Here is a 15,098-nt window from a genome sequence, read left to right on the forward strand (position 1 = left end):
GGTAATTCCAATTTTCTATAAACTATTTCAGAGGTTAGGAAAAGAGGTCAATTTTCACCATATTTTATCTATCTATGTATTTTATTTAGTTAAAATATTTAGCTATTTAATGATAATATCTTCATAATGACTTCTCATATAAAGTAATCACAAATTAGAAATTATTATGTTAGATACTAAGGGTATATAAAATTATTAGACATGAATACTGCCTTTTAGGAGCTTTGTAATAAGTTTTAAAATCAGGAAATGTGAGTCCTCCAACTTTGTTCTCCTTTTTCAAAATTGTTTTGATTATTTGGGGTCCTTTGAGATTTCACATGAATTTTAGAATGGGTGTTTCTATTTCTGCGAAGAACATTGTTCGGATTATTATAAGGATGTCAATGATTCTGCAGATTGCTTTGAGAAATATTATCATTTTAACAATATCAGTCTTCCAATCCATGAACACAGGATATATTTCCAATTATTTAAGTCTTTTAAAATTTCTTTAGCAATGTTTTATAGTGTTTAGTGTACATGCCTTTTGCCTCCTTGGTTAAATTTATTCCTAAGTATTTTATTCTTTTTGATGCTACTGTAATGGAATTGCTTTCTCAATTTTATTTTTTTTGGTTATCCATTGTTAGGGTATAGAAATGCAACTGGTTTTTGTATGTTGATTTTGTATCCTGTAACTTTGCTGTAAAAATATTCTTTTTATCAACTCATTATTTATTTAAAGTGAATAAATTCACATGTTGATGTATATTCATTTAAGTACTAGAGATATGCTTAGTTGACATGGCATTAGAATATCTGCAATAACATCTAAACAAATAAATATTTTGATTTGATAACCTTTAGAAGGAAGCCAAATGAGGAAAAAATATTTCATTGTCTTTATTCCTTTATCGTTTCCATTTTCCTAGCCTCTTCAGCTTCTGTCATTTGTTGACCAGCCTCTCCTCACCCCTTCCTTGAAACTTTTATCTTCCTTGGCACTGGTAACATTATACTGCCCCACTTTTTCTCCTATCTGTCTGACTACCCTTTTTCTGTATCTACTGGCTCATTCTCACACCTCTCACCCCCTGCTCAATTTGAACGTGCCCTAAGAGTCTGTGCTCAGTCTTCTTTTCTCCTCTTTGCCTTCAGATTCTTCTTTTCCCAAAACTTTGCTCATTTCTATGTGACTGACTCCCCTTAACAAATATACAACAGGCAATAATACGAAGAACTGAGAACCACCGAGAAACTACTAGTTCAGTGAGGAATAAACTTTTTCTGAACCACTTCTGTTGGTAGACAGATGATGCATGTGAATTTACAAGAAGAAGTAGAAAGAATTTTTTCTATTCATCCCTTCTTTTATCAGATAATATCCTTAAAGGACTGGTTAAGCAGGGAGGGATACCTCTCATTTTGTTTACCCTTTATGTCTCTCTCCTGTATCATTAAAAAGAAAAGGACACATTTTATATATACATCTCAGTAACTCAAAAGCAGAATTTTTGAAAACCTTGAGCTTGTGTAATTATTTTAAAAAGAAAAAAAGACACAAAATGATTTCTTTTTTAATGATTAATATAAAAACCAACTTACCAATGATACCACTATCTCTGCTTTCAAGGGTGGAGGTTGGACTAGTGACAGCCCCATAGCTGCCATCCTTGGCAGTTGCATTTGTACTGACTTGCGGGAGAGTGGAGCAGGGGCTACTGGCTGGTGGAGAGGCAGTGCTGCTAGTCAAGGTGGAACAGGGACTTATCCTCTGGGTGATTGCTGAGGTCTGAAAAATTGAAATGAAAAATAAGATAAACTGATCAGCTGTTAAAGTAAAATATATCTTATGGTAAAACACATGTTTTGATAAGAAAAGGAAAAAAATCTACATGCACAACTTTTACATCTATTAAGTTCTGCTTGTTTTTGCCTTCCAGGATAAAGCATTCTGTGTTCTATAATTAAGGTGAAACTTGATAAATTTAACATGAGCAGAAACTGGCCTGTTTTTCTGCCTAGGAAACTCACAGTGACAAGTAGTCTTTATCATTGCTATGAACTAATAGAGGAATTTACTTATTAACCACAAATTTTTCTTGCTATTTTCAATCGAAATTTTTCTGAAGGCTTGGAACTTTTTCTTGCTAATAATTTTCTTTGGATAGAAAAAAAATATCTCTGCAGCCAAGGAGAAATAAAAATAAAGTTCTTAATGCAAATAAATGGGTTGTTTTTTGATACATAGGGGGCTGCTCAGAGACAATAAATGAATGCAGGGAAAATGCCTTATCTAAAAGTTTGTCAAATAAAATAGATCAAACAATATTAATTTAATACAAAATGAAATAATTTCTCTGTAGAAACTGATTACAGACTGAGATCACTGAGTGATTCTTACACCTAAAGTTACCTCCTTTTCACATTTTTGATGGGAAGTAATGAATAATCACCAAAAAGACTGACGGTAATATATTCTGGTTTACCTAACTTAATGACAATTTGCTTTTCTTTAGCTCTTTCTACCCAAATAAATTAATGAAATAATGAATGAAAGTCTATGTTTTTTCAAACACTCAAGAAATGTCATCCTACCCGGATACCAAAACCAGACAAAGATGTCACAAAGAAAGAAAACTACAGGCCAATATCACTGATGAACATAGATGCAAAAACCCTCAACAAAATACTAGCAAACAGAATCCAACAGCACATTAAAAGGATCATACACCATGATCAAGTGGGGTTTATCCCAGGAATGCAAGGATTCTTCAATATACGCAAATCAATCAATGTGATAAACCATATTAACAAATTGAAGGAGAGAAACCATATGATCATCTCAATAGATCCAGAAAAAGCTTTTGACAAAATTCAACACCCATTTATGATAAAAACCCTCCAGAAAGTAGGCATAGAGGGAACTTACCTCAACGTAATAAAGGCCATATATGACAAACCCACAGCCAACATCGTTCTCAATGGTGAAAAACTGAAACTATTTCCTCTAAGACCAGGAACAAGACAAGGTTGCCCACTCTCACCATTATTATTCAACATAGTTTTGGAAGTTTTAGCCACAGCAATCAGAGACGAAAAAGAAAGAAAAGGAATCCAAATTGGAAAAGAAGAAGTAAAACTGTCACTGTTTGCAGATGACATGATACTATACATAGGGAATCCTAAAGATGCTACCAGAAAACTACTAGAGCTAATCAATGAATTTGGTAGAGTAGCAGGATACAAAATGAATGCACAGAAATCTCTTGCATTCCTATACACTAATGATGAAATATCTGAAAGAGATATTAAAGAAACACTCCCATTTACCATTGCAACAAAAAGAATAAAATACCTAGGAATAAATCTACCTAAGGAGACAAAAGACGTGTATGCAGAAGGCTATAAGACACTGATGAAAGAAATTAAAGATGATACAAACAGATGGAGAGATATACCATGTTCTTGGATTGGAAGAATCAACACTGTGAAAATGACTATACTACCCAAAGCAATCTACAGATTCAATGCAATCCCTATCAAACTACCAATGGCATTTTTCACAGAACTACAACAAAAAATTTCACAATTTGTATGGAAACACAAAAGACCCCGAATAACCAAAGCAATCTTGAGAAAGAAAAACAGATCTGGAGGAATCAGGCTCCCGGACTTCAGACTATACTACAAAGCTACAGTCATCAAGACAGTATGGTACTGGCACTAAAACAGAAATATAGATCAATGGAACAGGATAGAAAGCCCAGAGATAAACCCACGCACATATGGTCACCTTATCTTTGACAAAGGAGGCAAGAATATACAATGGAGAAAAGACAGCCTCTTCAATAAGTGGTGCTGGGAAAACTGGACAGCTACATGTGAAAGAATGAAATTAGAACACTCCCTAGCACCATACACAAAAATAAACTCAAAATGGATGAAAGACCTAAATGTAAGGCCAGACACTATCAAACTCTTAGAGGAAAACATAGGCAGAACACTCTATGACATAAATCACAGCAAGATCCTTTTTGACCCAGCTCCTAGAGAAATGGAAATAAAAACAAAAATAAACAAATAGGACCTAATGAAACTTAAAAGCTTTTGCACAGCAAAGGAAACCATAAACAAGACGAAAAGACAACCCTCAGAATGGGAGAAAATATTTGCAAATGAAGCAACTGACAAAGGATAAATCTTCAAAATTTACAAGCAGCTCATGCAGCTCAACATCCAAAAAACAAACAACCCAATCCAAAAATGGGTAGAAGACCTAAATAGATATCTCTCCAAAGAAGATATACAGATTGCCAACAAACACATGAAAGGATGCTCAACATCACTAATCATTAGAGAAATTCAAATCAAAACTACAATGAGGTTATCACCTCACACCAGTCAGAATGGCCATCATCAAAAAATCTACAAACAATAAATGCTGGAGAGGGTGTGGAGAAAAGGGAACCCTCTTGCACTGTTGGTGGGAATGTAAATTGATACAGCCACTATGGAAAATAGTATGGAGGTTCCTTCAAAAACTAAAAATAGAACTACTATACGACCCAGCAATCCCACTACTGGGCATATACCTTGAGGAAACCATAATTCAGAAAGAGTCATGTACCACAATGTTCATTGCAGCTCTATTTACAATAGCCAGGACATGGAAGCAACCTAAGTGTCCATTGACAGATGAGTGGATAAAGAAGATGTGGCACATATATACAATGGAATATTACTCAGCCATAAATAGAAATGAAACTGAGTTATTTGTAGTGAGGTGGATGGACCTAGAGTCTGTCATACAGAGTGAAGTAAGTCAGAAAGAGAAAAACAAATACCGTATGCTAACACACATATATGGAATCTAAAAAAAAAAAAAAAAGGTTCTGAAAAACCTAGGGGCAGGACAGGAATAAAGACGCAGACGCAGCGAATGGACTTGAAGACACAGGGAGGGGGAAGGGTAAACTGGGATGAAGTGAGAGAGTGGCATGGACATATATACACTACCAAATGGAAAACAGATAGCTAGTGGGAAGCAGCTGCACAGCACAGGGAGATCAGCTTGGTGCTTTGTGACCCCCTAAAGGGGTGGGATAGGGAGGGTGGGAGGGAGACACAAGAGGGAAGGAGATATGGGGATATATGTATATGTATAGCTGATTCACTTTGTTATAAAGCAGAAACTAACACACCACTGTAAAGCAATTATACTCCAATAATGATGTTAAAAAAAAATGTTATCCTTTTCAAAACAGTAACTGATCAGTTGCAAAATTACTTGAAGGAGTACTAATGATAAATTTGACATCTTTAAATGTTAAATTAAAAAAAAAGCATTTCAACTTCTTTACATACAGAGTCTATTCATAACCTCTCTGCTAAAACTGAAGATTTACATTTTATAACTTGACTGGAAAATATGTTGATCACTGAATATGAGAATATTAAGGCTCTTTGACTCGTCCCCAAATGATTTCCAGATGCAATCTCTTATATTTAATTATCTGTGTTGAATCCAGGTTTTGATTTTAATTTAAATGCTATAACCAGGTCATAAAAGATACATTCAACTCAACCAAGCATAACTGACATTCTCAGAACCCTGCAACCAAGTAAATCTTTTCAATCATATGAATAATATTAGAAACTGATTTTTCTTAATAACACAATAAGCCCTCAAATCTATGCCATTTCTCTTCTACAGAATTTTTCTCCAGAGGAGGGAGGAGTTTCAATTTCTTTGTAATTTCCTCTATTTCTATAAAATGATGTTGGTCTACCAGAGCAATGATTTTTTTTAAAACTGGGCTTGCAGTAGAATTACCTGTGGAATGTAAAAAACAAGTTCCCCTACAAAACTGACAGATACTGAACCCACCCCACCCCAGTCTTACTGAATTAGAATCCTCCCTAGTTAGAATTTGGCATGGCAATTTTTAACTGCCTCATTCTCAGCTTAAGAAATATGTGGGTACTGTAACAGAACTGTATTAGAGTCTTTTACATTAGATATATCTATACTCCAGTCAGTCCATGTTGAAAAAGTTTCATTTGGGTGTAAATCTATTACCTCTATAGCAACTAATTTCCATTTTTAGACAAGATTCTCAGTCTGTTCTGTGAGAAAGGAAACTGTATTATATGCATAATATAGCCAATGTGGAGGTTAAGCTCAAATGATGCATACTTTTTACTACAAGTTATTTTCTGGAAAATAAAGCATTTATCACAGACTGTATGCTTTAAAAGCTTTAACTGTAAAAGCAAAGCTTAAAGATCAGCCATTCAGAAAGCAGAAAATTGTCCATGGCTTGTGAATTAAAAGGCAAGCCTTATATTTATTTAAGGAGGCTAGTTAATGAGACATAGAAATCTCTTCTAGGCACAGAAAGACAACATTATCTACTCTCCATACTGCAGGCTAAAATGGACATCTAATTAAGCTGCTCCACTTATAAAACCTTTCAGTGGTTTTCCCATTGATCTTTTAGTGGTCTCCAGAAGGATCCCAAACTCCCAATTGGATCTCTTAAAGGTTCTACAAATACACAAGGGAAGAATCTAATGATGGAATTTATAAGGTACATCCTAACAGCCCCGAAACTACTGAGAGAAGGAAATATAGTGATCAGTTGAATATCACTTTCAATACGTTGTCCTTTGCAAAGAAATGATATATGCTGACTTGCCTGTGCTGGATTTTGTCATTACTAGCACTATTCTGAGGACACCATTACTATAGGGTCTTCCTAAACAAAGCGATCTATCTTTGTCAGTATGCTGTTTAGTACAGAAGAAAGTCACTAAGTGAACATGACCTCCTAGTTCTTAATAATTTTCCTAAGACTAGAAATTCCAATGATCAATTCAGCCACTTTCTTTTGTGGTTCCAAGATAGTTTCATGGTACATTATATTCCAAGAGGGCTATCATGTAGCTTCATTATTAATATTTTACATTTGTTCAATGTTTCATAGTTAAAATTTTTTAAATGTTATAATTGATACTTCATTATCTCCTTATCAACCAAGTATGAGGCATAATAAATATTATTTCCCCATTTAAGAAATATGAAAATGAAACTACCCTAAGTATGCAAGCTATGAAGCAATTTCCCCCAAATCATACAGGTCCTGCATACATTTACATACTAATTATATTGCATATATATCTTTTGTTTATATGACATTTTACAGCTTACAAAGTGATTTCATATTCATGATTTAACTTGATCTTCACAACAATCCTGTCATTATTTCATACTATACTGGACCAGCATGGTGTAGCTATTAAGAACATAAGTTGTAAAAGCAGACTGCCTGGATTTGAATACTATTCCATCACTTTCTGGCAGTGTGTTTCCATTTTTTTTTACCTGAAAATTGAAATATAAATGAACCCTACAAATCTTCTACCTCCTGGTTCAGTGACTTTTCTATTATACTATATCACTTTAATTACATTAAATCAATGATACTACTCATTTACTTATTTTATGACGAATTTATTCAGTAAATGCACAAGGCACGCTCTAATCTGAAATCTTTACCATGACCAGGAAGGGGCTACCTGATTTCTAAATGAAGTCACAAGTCATGTGACTTTATTTAGAAATTACTGCAACAGGCTGTGACATGAAGCATCTCAAAAGCAACCAAATATAAATTTTAGCACCTCAAGAAATGTAGCTTTTTAGAAACAACAGGGTCCTTGGCAAATTCTCAGATTGTAATGTCATGTTTCTTGGTCATTATTAGAGCAGTCATATTTTAACCTGCCGTTAATATAAAGAGATAAAAAGTAAAATAGATGTTTTATTTAGACCAATTTAAATGCAGCCCTCAACATATATCATTTCCATTTTTTATTCACAGATCACAGCATACTGACACAGTTACAATATAAATTAGTTAAAAAAAAAATTAATCCCTATCACCATGAAGCTTACATTCTTGTATGATATACAGACAACCCCCCCCACAACTAAATATATAACGTAATAAATTAATGATAAGAGCTATAAAAAAAATAAAATACCAGGATAAGGGGATACAGTGATGGGCAGGTGCTATTAGATAAATTAAGGAAGAGGCCTCTTGGAGGAGGTAACATTTGAGCAGAGCACTGGATAAAGTGAGGAAGTGAGTTATGTGGGAAGAACATTCCAGTATAAATGAATGTTTTCTGTGTTCGAGGAATCACAGGAAGGTCAGTGTTGCTGGCGAGCTGCAGGTGAAAGGGAGAGGGGTAGGAAATCATGTAGGAGAGGCAGCGAGGGGTCAGATCAGGTAGCCCCTTGCTGGTCATGGTAAAGATTTCAGATTTAATGTTAAGTGTGGGGGAATACAGTGGGAGATTGAGAGAAGAGAAGTCAAAGGACCAGGTTCACATTTTACAAGGATCACGCTGGCTTCTGTGTAAACAGACTGCAGGGGGCAAGAGTGGAAGCAGAGCCCTATCAGGAGGCCATTTATTCAGACAGCAAATATTTATTGAGCACCTACTAATAGTAGACATTGTTCTAGGTGCAGAGGATACAGCCGTAAATAGAACAGGCAAAAGTTCCAGCCTTCTAACCTTACATTCTAGGAGCTATTGCACTAGCCCAGGCAAGAGATGACAGTGACCTGGATTTAGGTGCACCAGTGGAAGTAATGAAAAGGGATCAGATTTAGCACACATTCTGAAGACAAAGCCTACATAATTTGCTGAAAGAGTGAATGTAGAGTGCAACAGAGTAAAGCCAAGAATGAGTCCAGTGCTTTTGTCTTATGCCTGTAGGTAATGCCACCTATTCAGACAGGAAACTCAGTAGAAGGAGCAGGTTCTGGGGAAAAATGCAAGAGTTCAGTTTTTTGACATGTTAAATTTGGGATGTATCTTGGACACATAGGTAGAAAAGGCAGTGTAGGCAGCTAGAAATACAGATCTAGAGTTAAGGGGAAAGGCAGGGCTAGAGATAGTTTAGGAGTTAAGACAGTATTTAAAGACATAAGAATGGAAGAGCTTCAATCTGATTAGAATCTCCAGGTATTTGAATTTTACAGAAACTGCCCACGTGATCAGAATGTGCAGCCAGCAAAACCAATGACCTTAGGAGTGAGAATATAAAGAAAGGAAAAGTCTGAGGAGAGAGCTCTGGAACATCTGAGCATTAACCACATGATCTACAAATATATTCAAATAATCCTTGTACACTTTATGGTGAAGCTAACATATGACATAGAATCTTCACCAACATTACTGAGAATACGCAATTTGAATTTAATTTGTCATCTTCTGAGTAAAATGGTTCACTACCAGACATTCATTTTAAAGATTAAGACCGCATAAATGAATCTGAGTCTAATACTTCTTTTGCTACATTTTAACTGAAAAGAATGGAACAGCCAAAAGAAAAAAGTCTATGAAATAATAATTTTTTCAAACTGCTGATATTTTTAACTTTCTGAGATAAATATCTAGGTCATTAATTTTTGAGATCTTCTGCTTTTCTAATATATGTATCCAAAACGAAAGTTTTTTAAAGCATATTTTATATACTACAAGTTTTATTATTTTTTTTTATTATTTCCATTTAAAATATTTTCCAATTTCTTGTGATTTTCTGACTTAAAGGCTACTTAGGAGTATATTAATATCCCAACACTTGGGGATTTTGATTTTCTAAGTTATCTTTTAGCTATCATTTTCTATGTTATTTTACAATTGATTAATTCTACTATGGCCACAGTAATTGAAATCTTTTGACATTTGTTGAGATCTGTTCTATGGATCAGCATATTGTCAATTTGGCAAATAATCCATGTGTACCTGAAAACAATATGTATTCTGTAATTTGGGGGTGCAGTGCTCATATATATGTCTATTTTGTTTGTTGGCTTATTTACTTATTTATTTCCTCATTCATTCAATAAATAAGTCAAAACCTTAAAGTGGCTTTTTAAAGTTAAGAAGGAAACTAAAAGATGTTCTATAAACTGAAGAAATACAGTGATTATGGAAAATTAAGTTATATCTCCAGGCCTCAAAAGGCATTCTATATTTGGGATTATTCTTCTCAGAACACTGACACCCTGCAACATTTTTCCTTTCCTGGTTATAATAGGCTGTTTCATCCCATGTTTCACTAAGTTGATAGGAAGCAGTTTACCTGATTTTCATCCTGTACTTCCATGTTGTATTGGTCACCTGGCTGAACTTCCGTGACTTTCTCTCCAAGGAGGAAACCCAGACGAGTCATGAGTGTGTTTGCTGCCTCATCTACAGATGGAGGGGGACCAAGTTCTTGTTCAGCATCACCTATAACAGGAAGACATTGAAACACCTGAAACTATCAAAATAAAATGGCCAGTTTTGCAACTATTTTTACATTCAGTTTGGTCATTTCCTTTGTCTTCACATTCTAAATGCAAAATTACTAAGTCCCTGACTAGAAGCTGATTTTTCCACTGTTACATATTATAATTGATAGTCTACTCAGAATCCTCAATATATTTACTTGAAACCCTTGAATTTGAGAAAATGTTTTTGTAACTCACTGAAGAGAAGTTTCCCATTTCTTTGGCAGTTGGCCTTCCAATACAAGTCCTCGTGTTGGGATCTAGTCCTGGCCATAATCACCACCTTCATTCATGTTCTTTTATCTTTTTATTTTTCTTACAGTTCGTGTAAATATCCTTTTTTATTTTAAAATCAGTTCAAACTTACAAAAAAGTTTCAAGAATAGTACAAAGGACATTTTTTTCCTTAACCACTTGAAAATATAGACATGATATCTCATCATGCCCAGACAGTATGCATTTCCTATAAACAAGCAATTCTCTTACATAACCACAGTACTAGCAGAGAAATCAGGAACCTAACATTTTACATTATTATGATCTCATCCACAGACCCCATTTACGTTTTGATATTTATCCAGTAATGTCATTTCTAGCAAAAAGATCCAATTCAGGATTAAGCAATGCACTTAGTTCTTAGTTCTCTTTGACTCCCTTAATCTCAAACAGTTCCTCAGTCTCTTCTAAACTTTCATGATCTTGACACTTTTGAAGATTACAGGCCAGCTATTTTGCACAGTGTCCCTCAATTTGAAGTTATCTCATGATTTAATTCAGGTTATGCATTTTTGGCAGGACTATTGCAAAAGCAACGCTGTGTTAACTTTGATCACTTGGTTATGGTAGTGTTTGCCAGATATTTCCACTCTAAAATTATACTCTTTCTCTTTGTAATTAATAAGTATGTAATGTGGGGATACTTTGAAAGTATGTAAGTATTCTTCATTCTTCAACAAACTTTTAAATTAAAAAAAATTTTTGTGATAAAAATACACGTAACAAAATTTGCCATTTTAACCATTTTTAAGTGTACGATTCAGTGGCATTAAGTACGTTCACAATGTTGTGCAACCATCTCCATTTTCAGAACTTTTTAATCATCCCCCAGAGAAACTCTGTATCCACTAAATAAAACTCCCCAATCTCCCCTCTTACTAGCCCCTAGTAACCTCTATTCTACTTTCTGTCTTTATGAATTTGCTTATTCTAGGTACCCCATATAAGTGGAATCACACAGTATTTGTCCTTTTATGTCTAACTTATCTCACTTTGCAAATTTTCAAGGTTCATCCCATGTTAGATCATGTATCAGAATTTCACTCCTTTTTATGACTTTCTCCATTTTATGTACATACCACATTTAGTTTATCTATTCATCTGTCCATCAAGTTGGACACTTGAGCTGTTTCCATCTATTAGGTATTATGAATAATGATAGTATGAACACTGGTGTACAAGTAGCAGTCTGAATCTCTTCTCAATAAACTTTTGCCCACTATTTTTAGCATCCATTAATGTTTCTTGGTAGAATTACTATCATGCTTGCCAAATAGTGATATTTTCTAAATCCATCACTCTTCTATAGTTTAGTTTCTTTTCCTTTATCTATCTACCTACCTATCTGAACTCAAAGACTCTTATCGTACTCAATGAGTTATAACCTGTTACTATTATTATTTATTTTGATGCTCAAATTGTCCCAAAGTTGGCCATGTAAGCCCCCTTTCAATTTGGCTCTTGTAACCTTCTGATATATCCCTGTCATTTTCTGAGCACTTCTTTGCTTTCTGGCACCAGATGTTCCAGGCTCATCTTGTACTTTCCCTGCCCTAGCCCTAGAATCAGTCCCTTTCCCAAGAAGGGTTGATTTTTTTTTTTTTTTTTTAGTGGGGAAAGGTATTTAGAATATCAGGTATGCTCATTGCGATCAGGATGTCACTGCCCCCCAGGTCCACTCCGTCGACAGAGTTAGGCAGTATGCTCATACACTTATATACATACACACAACTCTATATTCGCTTTTATTTGTAAATCCAAATACAAACGTACACTCTAAATGTTCACAAAGATGCTCCAATTCCAATTCAATACCATAGGGTTAATTCTAGATTTCTTCCTTTCCAAAGTTACAACTCTGTTCTCCAACAGTGAAAAATCTGGTTCTCGTTTTCCTTATTTAATACTATATTTAATCTATCCCCCTACATGTACCAAATCTCACCGCTGCTCATTGCCACCCTGCACACAGGTGCTCTACTCACTCTAGTTGGGTTCCTATCCTATGCCAGACAGCCCTGAGCTATCATTTCCCCCATAGTCAGGGTCATTTTTTCAAAATAATTCATATACCATAAACTCTATCCTCTTAAAGTATACAGCTCAATGGCTTTAGTCTCTTCATAAGTTTATGGAACCATCACCACTTTCTAATTCCAGAATACTTTCATCACTCCAAAAAGAAACCCCATTCAGGTTCATTTTCTTGCCCTGGAATTTAGACCCCTAAAATTCCTGATCTCTGGCATTCATTTTAATCCTGTGCTTCCAGACTGCTACACTCTTTCCATACAATCAGCTTTTAACGCAATTTTCTTTTTTCTTTTTTAAGAGCTCAGCTTTTTACTGAATGTGTTACTAAAGAGGTTTAGTCAAAAAGACCAAAGCCCATGTCATCATCAGACTCTTCAGATTCTTCTTTCTTTGCTTCCACTTTCTTCTCCTCAGCTGGGGCAGCAGTGGTGGAGGGGGCAGGACCTCCTGCCGGTGCAGCCCCAGATGCTGGGGCAGGTCCACCTGCCCCCACACTGCAGATGAGGCTCCCGATGTTGACACTGGCCAAAGCCTTTGCAAACAAGCCTGGCCAGAAAAGTTCAACATTTACACTGGCTGCTTTAATGAGGGCATTGATCTTATCCTCGGTGACTGTCACCTCATTGTCGGGCAGGATGAGGGCCGAGTAGATGCAGGTGAGCTCCGAGTCGCAGGCCATGGTGCAGGTGAGCGCTAGGCAGGGGCTGCCGGGCATGGTGCAGTCACCAGATGAAGTGAGGGCCTACACCCCAACGCAGCCTTGGCTTCCTCAGAAGGACCGAGCACCTTAGCGGCAGCTGAGGAAAGCGTAATTTTCTTTCTATTTAGGCTATTTTTCAGTGGTTACCAACTACAGGAATTATTCTTTTTCAAACCTTTTCACTGAGGGATGCTGAACAATGTCAGTATGAGGTTTTTTCCTTGGACTCAATTTATTTCCAAATAGAGAATTTATAGGAATTTATAGACATAAAAAATAGCCAGGGAACTCAAGATGATCTATTTTAAATGTGATGCAGAACTAAGTTACCTAAACTGAATATCTCTTTACATTAACTTGATTCATTGTCAACATTTTTTCAGATTTTGTTTTATGTTCAGATGCATTCAGTCTAACCTGTTAACAATCCACAGTAGCACATATCCTATATAGGATATTACAAAAATCTTTTTTTTTTTTGGAGTCAGATATGTCCTTTCACGATAGCAAGCATTAACTAGAGTATCGTATGGTTTGATGCTAAAATATAATAGCTTAATTTTTTAGTATATTCCGTGTTACACATTAAATCACTCCTAATGGCAAGAAAGTGAGGTTTATGTTCTTACTATTCAATTTAACATTTATCTTAACTTCTCTACTAAAGTCACAAGCTGCAGGTCAGAGGAAGGGACTACAGGTGTATCCTTGTATAGTATTATTGAACTCAAGTGCTCCATCTGTGGAAAATCTATATAGAATTCTCACTGAGGACTTCCCTGGTGGCACAGTAGTTAAGAATCCGCCTGCCACTGCAGGGGATACGGGTTCAAGCCCTGGTCTGGAAAGATCCCATATGCCGCAGAGTAACTAAGCCCGTGCACCACAACTACTGAGCCTGCGCTCTAGAACCTGCGAGCCCCAACTACTGAGCCCGCGAGCCACAATTACTGAGCCCGCATGCCACAACTACTGAAGCCCTCGCGCCTAGAGCCTGTGCTCCGCAACAAGAGAAGCCACCACAATGAGAAGCCTGCACACCGCAATGAAGAGTAGCCCCCGCTCGCCACAACTAGAGAAAGCCCATGCACAGCAACGAAGGCCCAACGCAGACAAAATAAATAATAAATTAATTAATTAATATTAAAAAAAAAAAAAAAGAAAGTGCCTAGACTGGTATTCAAACCTAATTCTACCAGCGTTAAAGTCCTATTAAAAAAAAAAAAAAAAAAAGAATAATTCTCATTGAAATTATGTCAGAGTAGAAAAACAGGATCTATATTCCCTTCCCTACTTCTCTGCAAGAGGCAACAAAAATGGATTTCTCTGCCACAGACCAGAAAGATATCCCAGGGGCTTTTTTACCTCTATAATGTCCAACATTACAGACAGTTCCTTATCTCTCTACCTCTGCCCAATTATGATACTCTAACATAAAGTCTCAGGAAAAAGCTGTGTTACAAATGCATGCAAATGCATCTTCAAAACAAGTACCCTAACTCTAAAAAATAATACAAATGAATGTATATACAAAACAGAAACAGAGTTGCAGAGATAGAAAACAAACCTGTGGTTACCAAAGGGGAGAGGGAAAGGAGGAGGGACAAATTAGGGGTATGAGATTAACAGATACAAACTACTATATATAAGTAGATGAGCAACAAGGGTATACTATATAGCACAGGGAATTATACCCATTATCTTGTAATAATCTATAATGGAATATAATTGGCAAAAATACTGAATCATTA

The 15,098-nt window shown here is 35.8% G+C and overlaps 1 protein-coding gene and 1 pseudogene across 19 annotated transcripts in view; both read right to left on the reverse strand.

Moving 5' to 3' along the window:
* The window catches only part of TANC2 (tetratricopeptide repeat, ankyrin repeat and coiled-coil containing 2), a gene marked incomplete at its 3' end in the record, with an annotated part of 361,692 nt that overhangs the window by 145,454 nt on the left and 201,140 nt on the right, over nucleotides 1-15,098 (reverse strand). For all 18 annotated transcript variants that reach the window (XM_082443054.1, XM_082443053.1, XM_082443067.1 and 15 more), the window contains 2 exons: nucleotides 10,148-10,296; nucleotides 1,588-1,774 (listed from right to left, as the gene is read on the reverse strand). In XM_082443054.1, the coding sequence (XP_082299180.1) occupies nucleotides 1,588-1,774; nucleotides 10,148-10,296 (336 nt within the window). The remainder of the gene's footprint in view (nucleotides 1-1,587; nucleotides 1,775-10,147; nucleotides 10,297-15,098) is intronic.
* Nucleotides 12,925-14,014, reverse strand: LOC309650993 (large ribosomal subunit protein P1 pseudogene; annotated as a pseudogene). The gene has a single exon. The product of its transcript is annotated as a large ribosomal subunit protein P1 pseudogene (transcript).

Source organism: Balaenoptera physalus, assembly GCF_965194825.1.
Source record: "Balaenoptera physalus genome assembly, chromosome: 20".
NCBI lineage: Eukaryota > Metazoa > Chordata > Mammalia > Artiodactyla > Balaenopteridae > Balaenoptera > Balaenoptera physalus.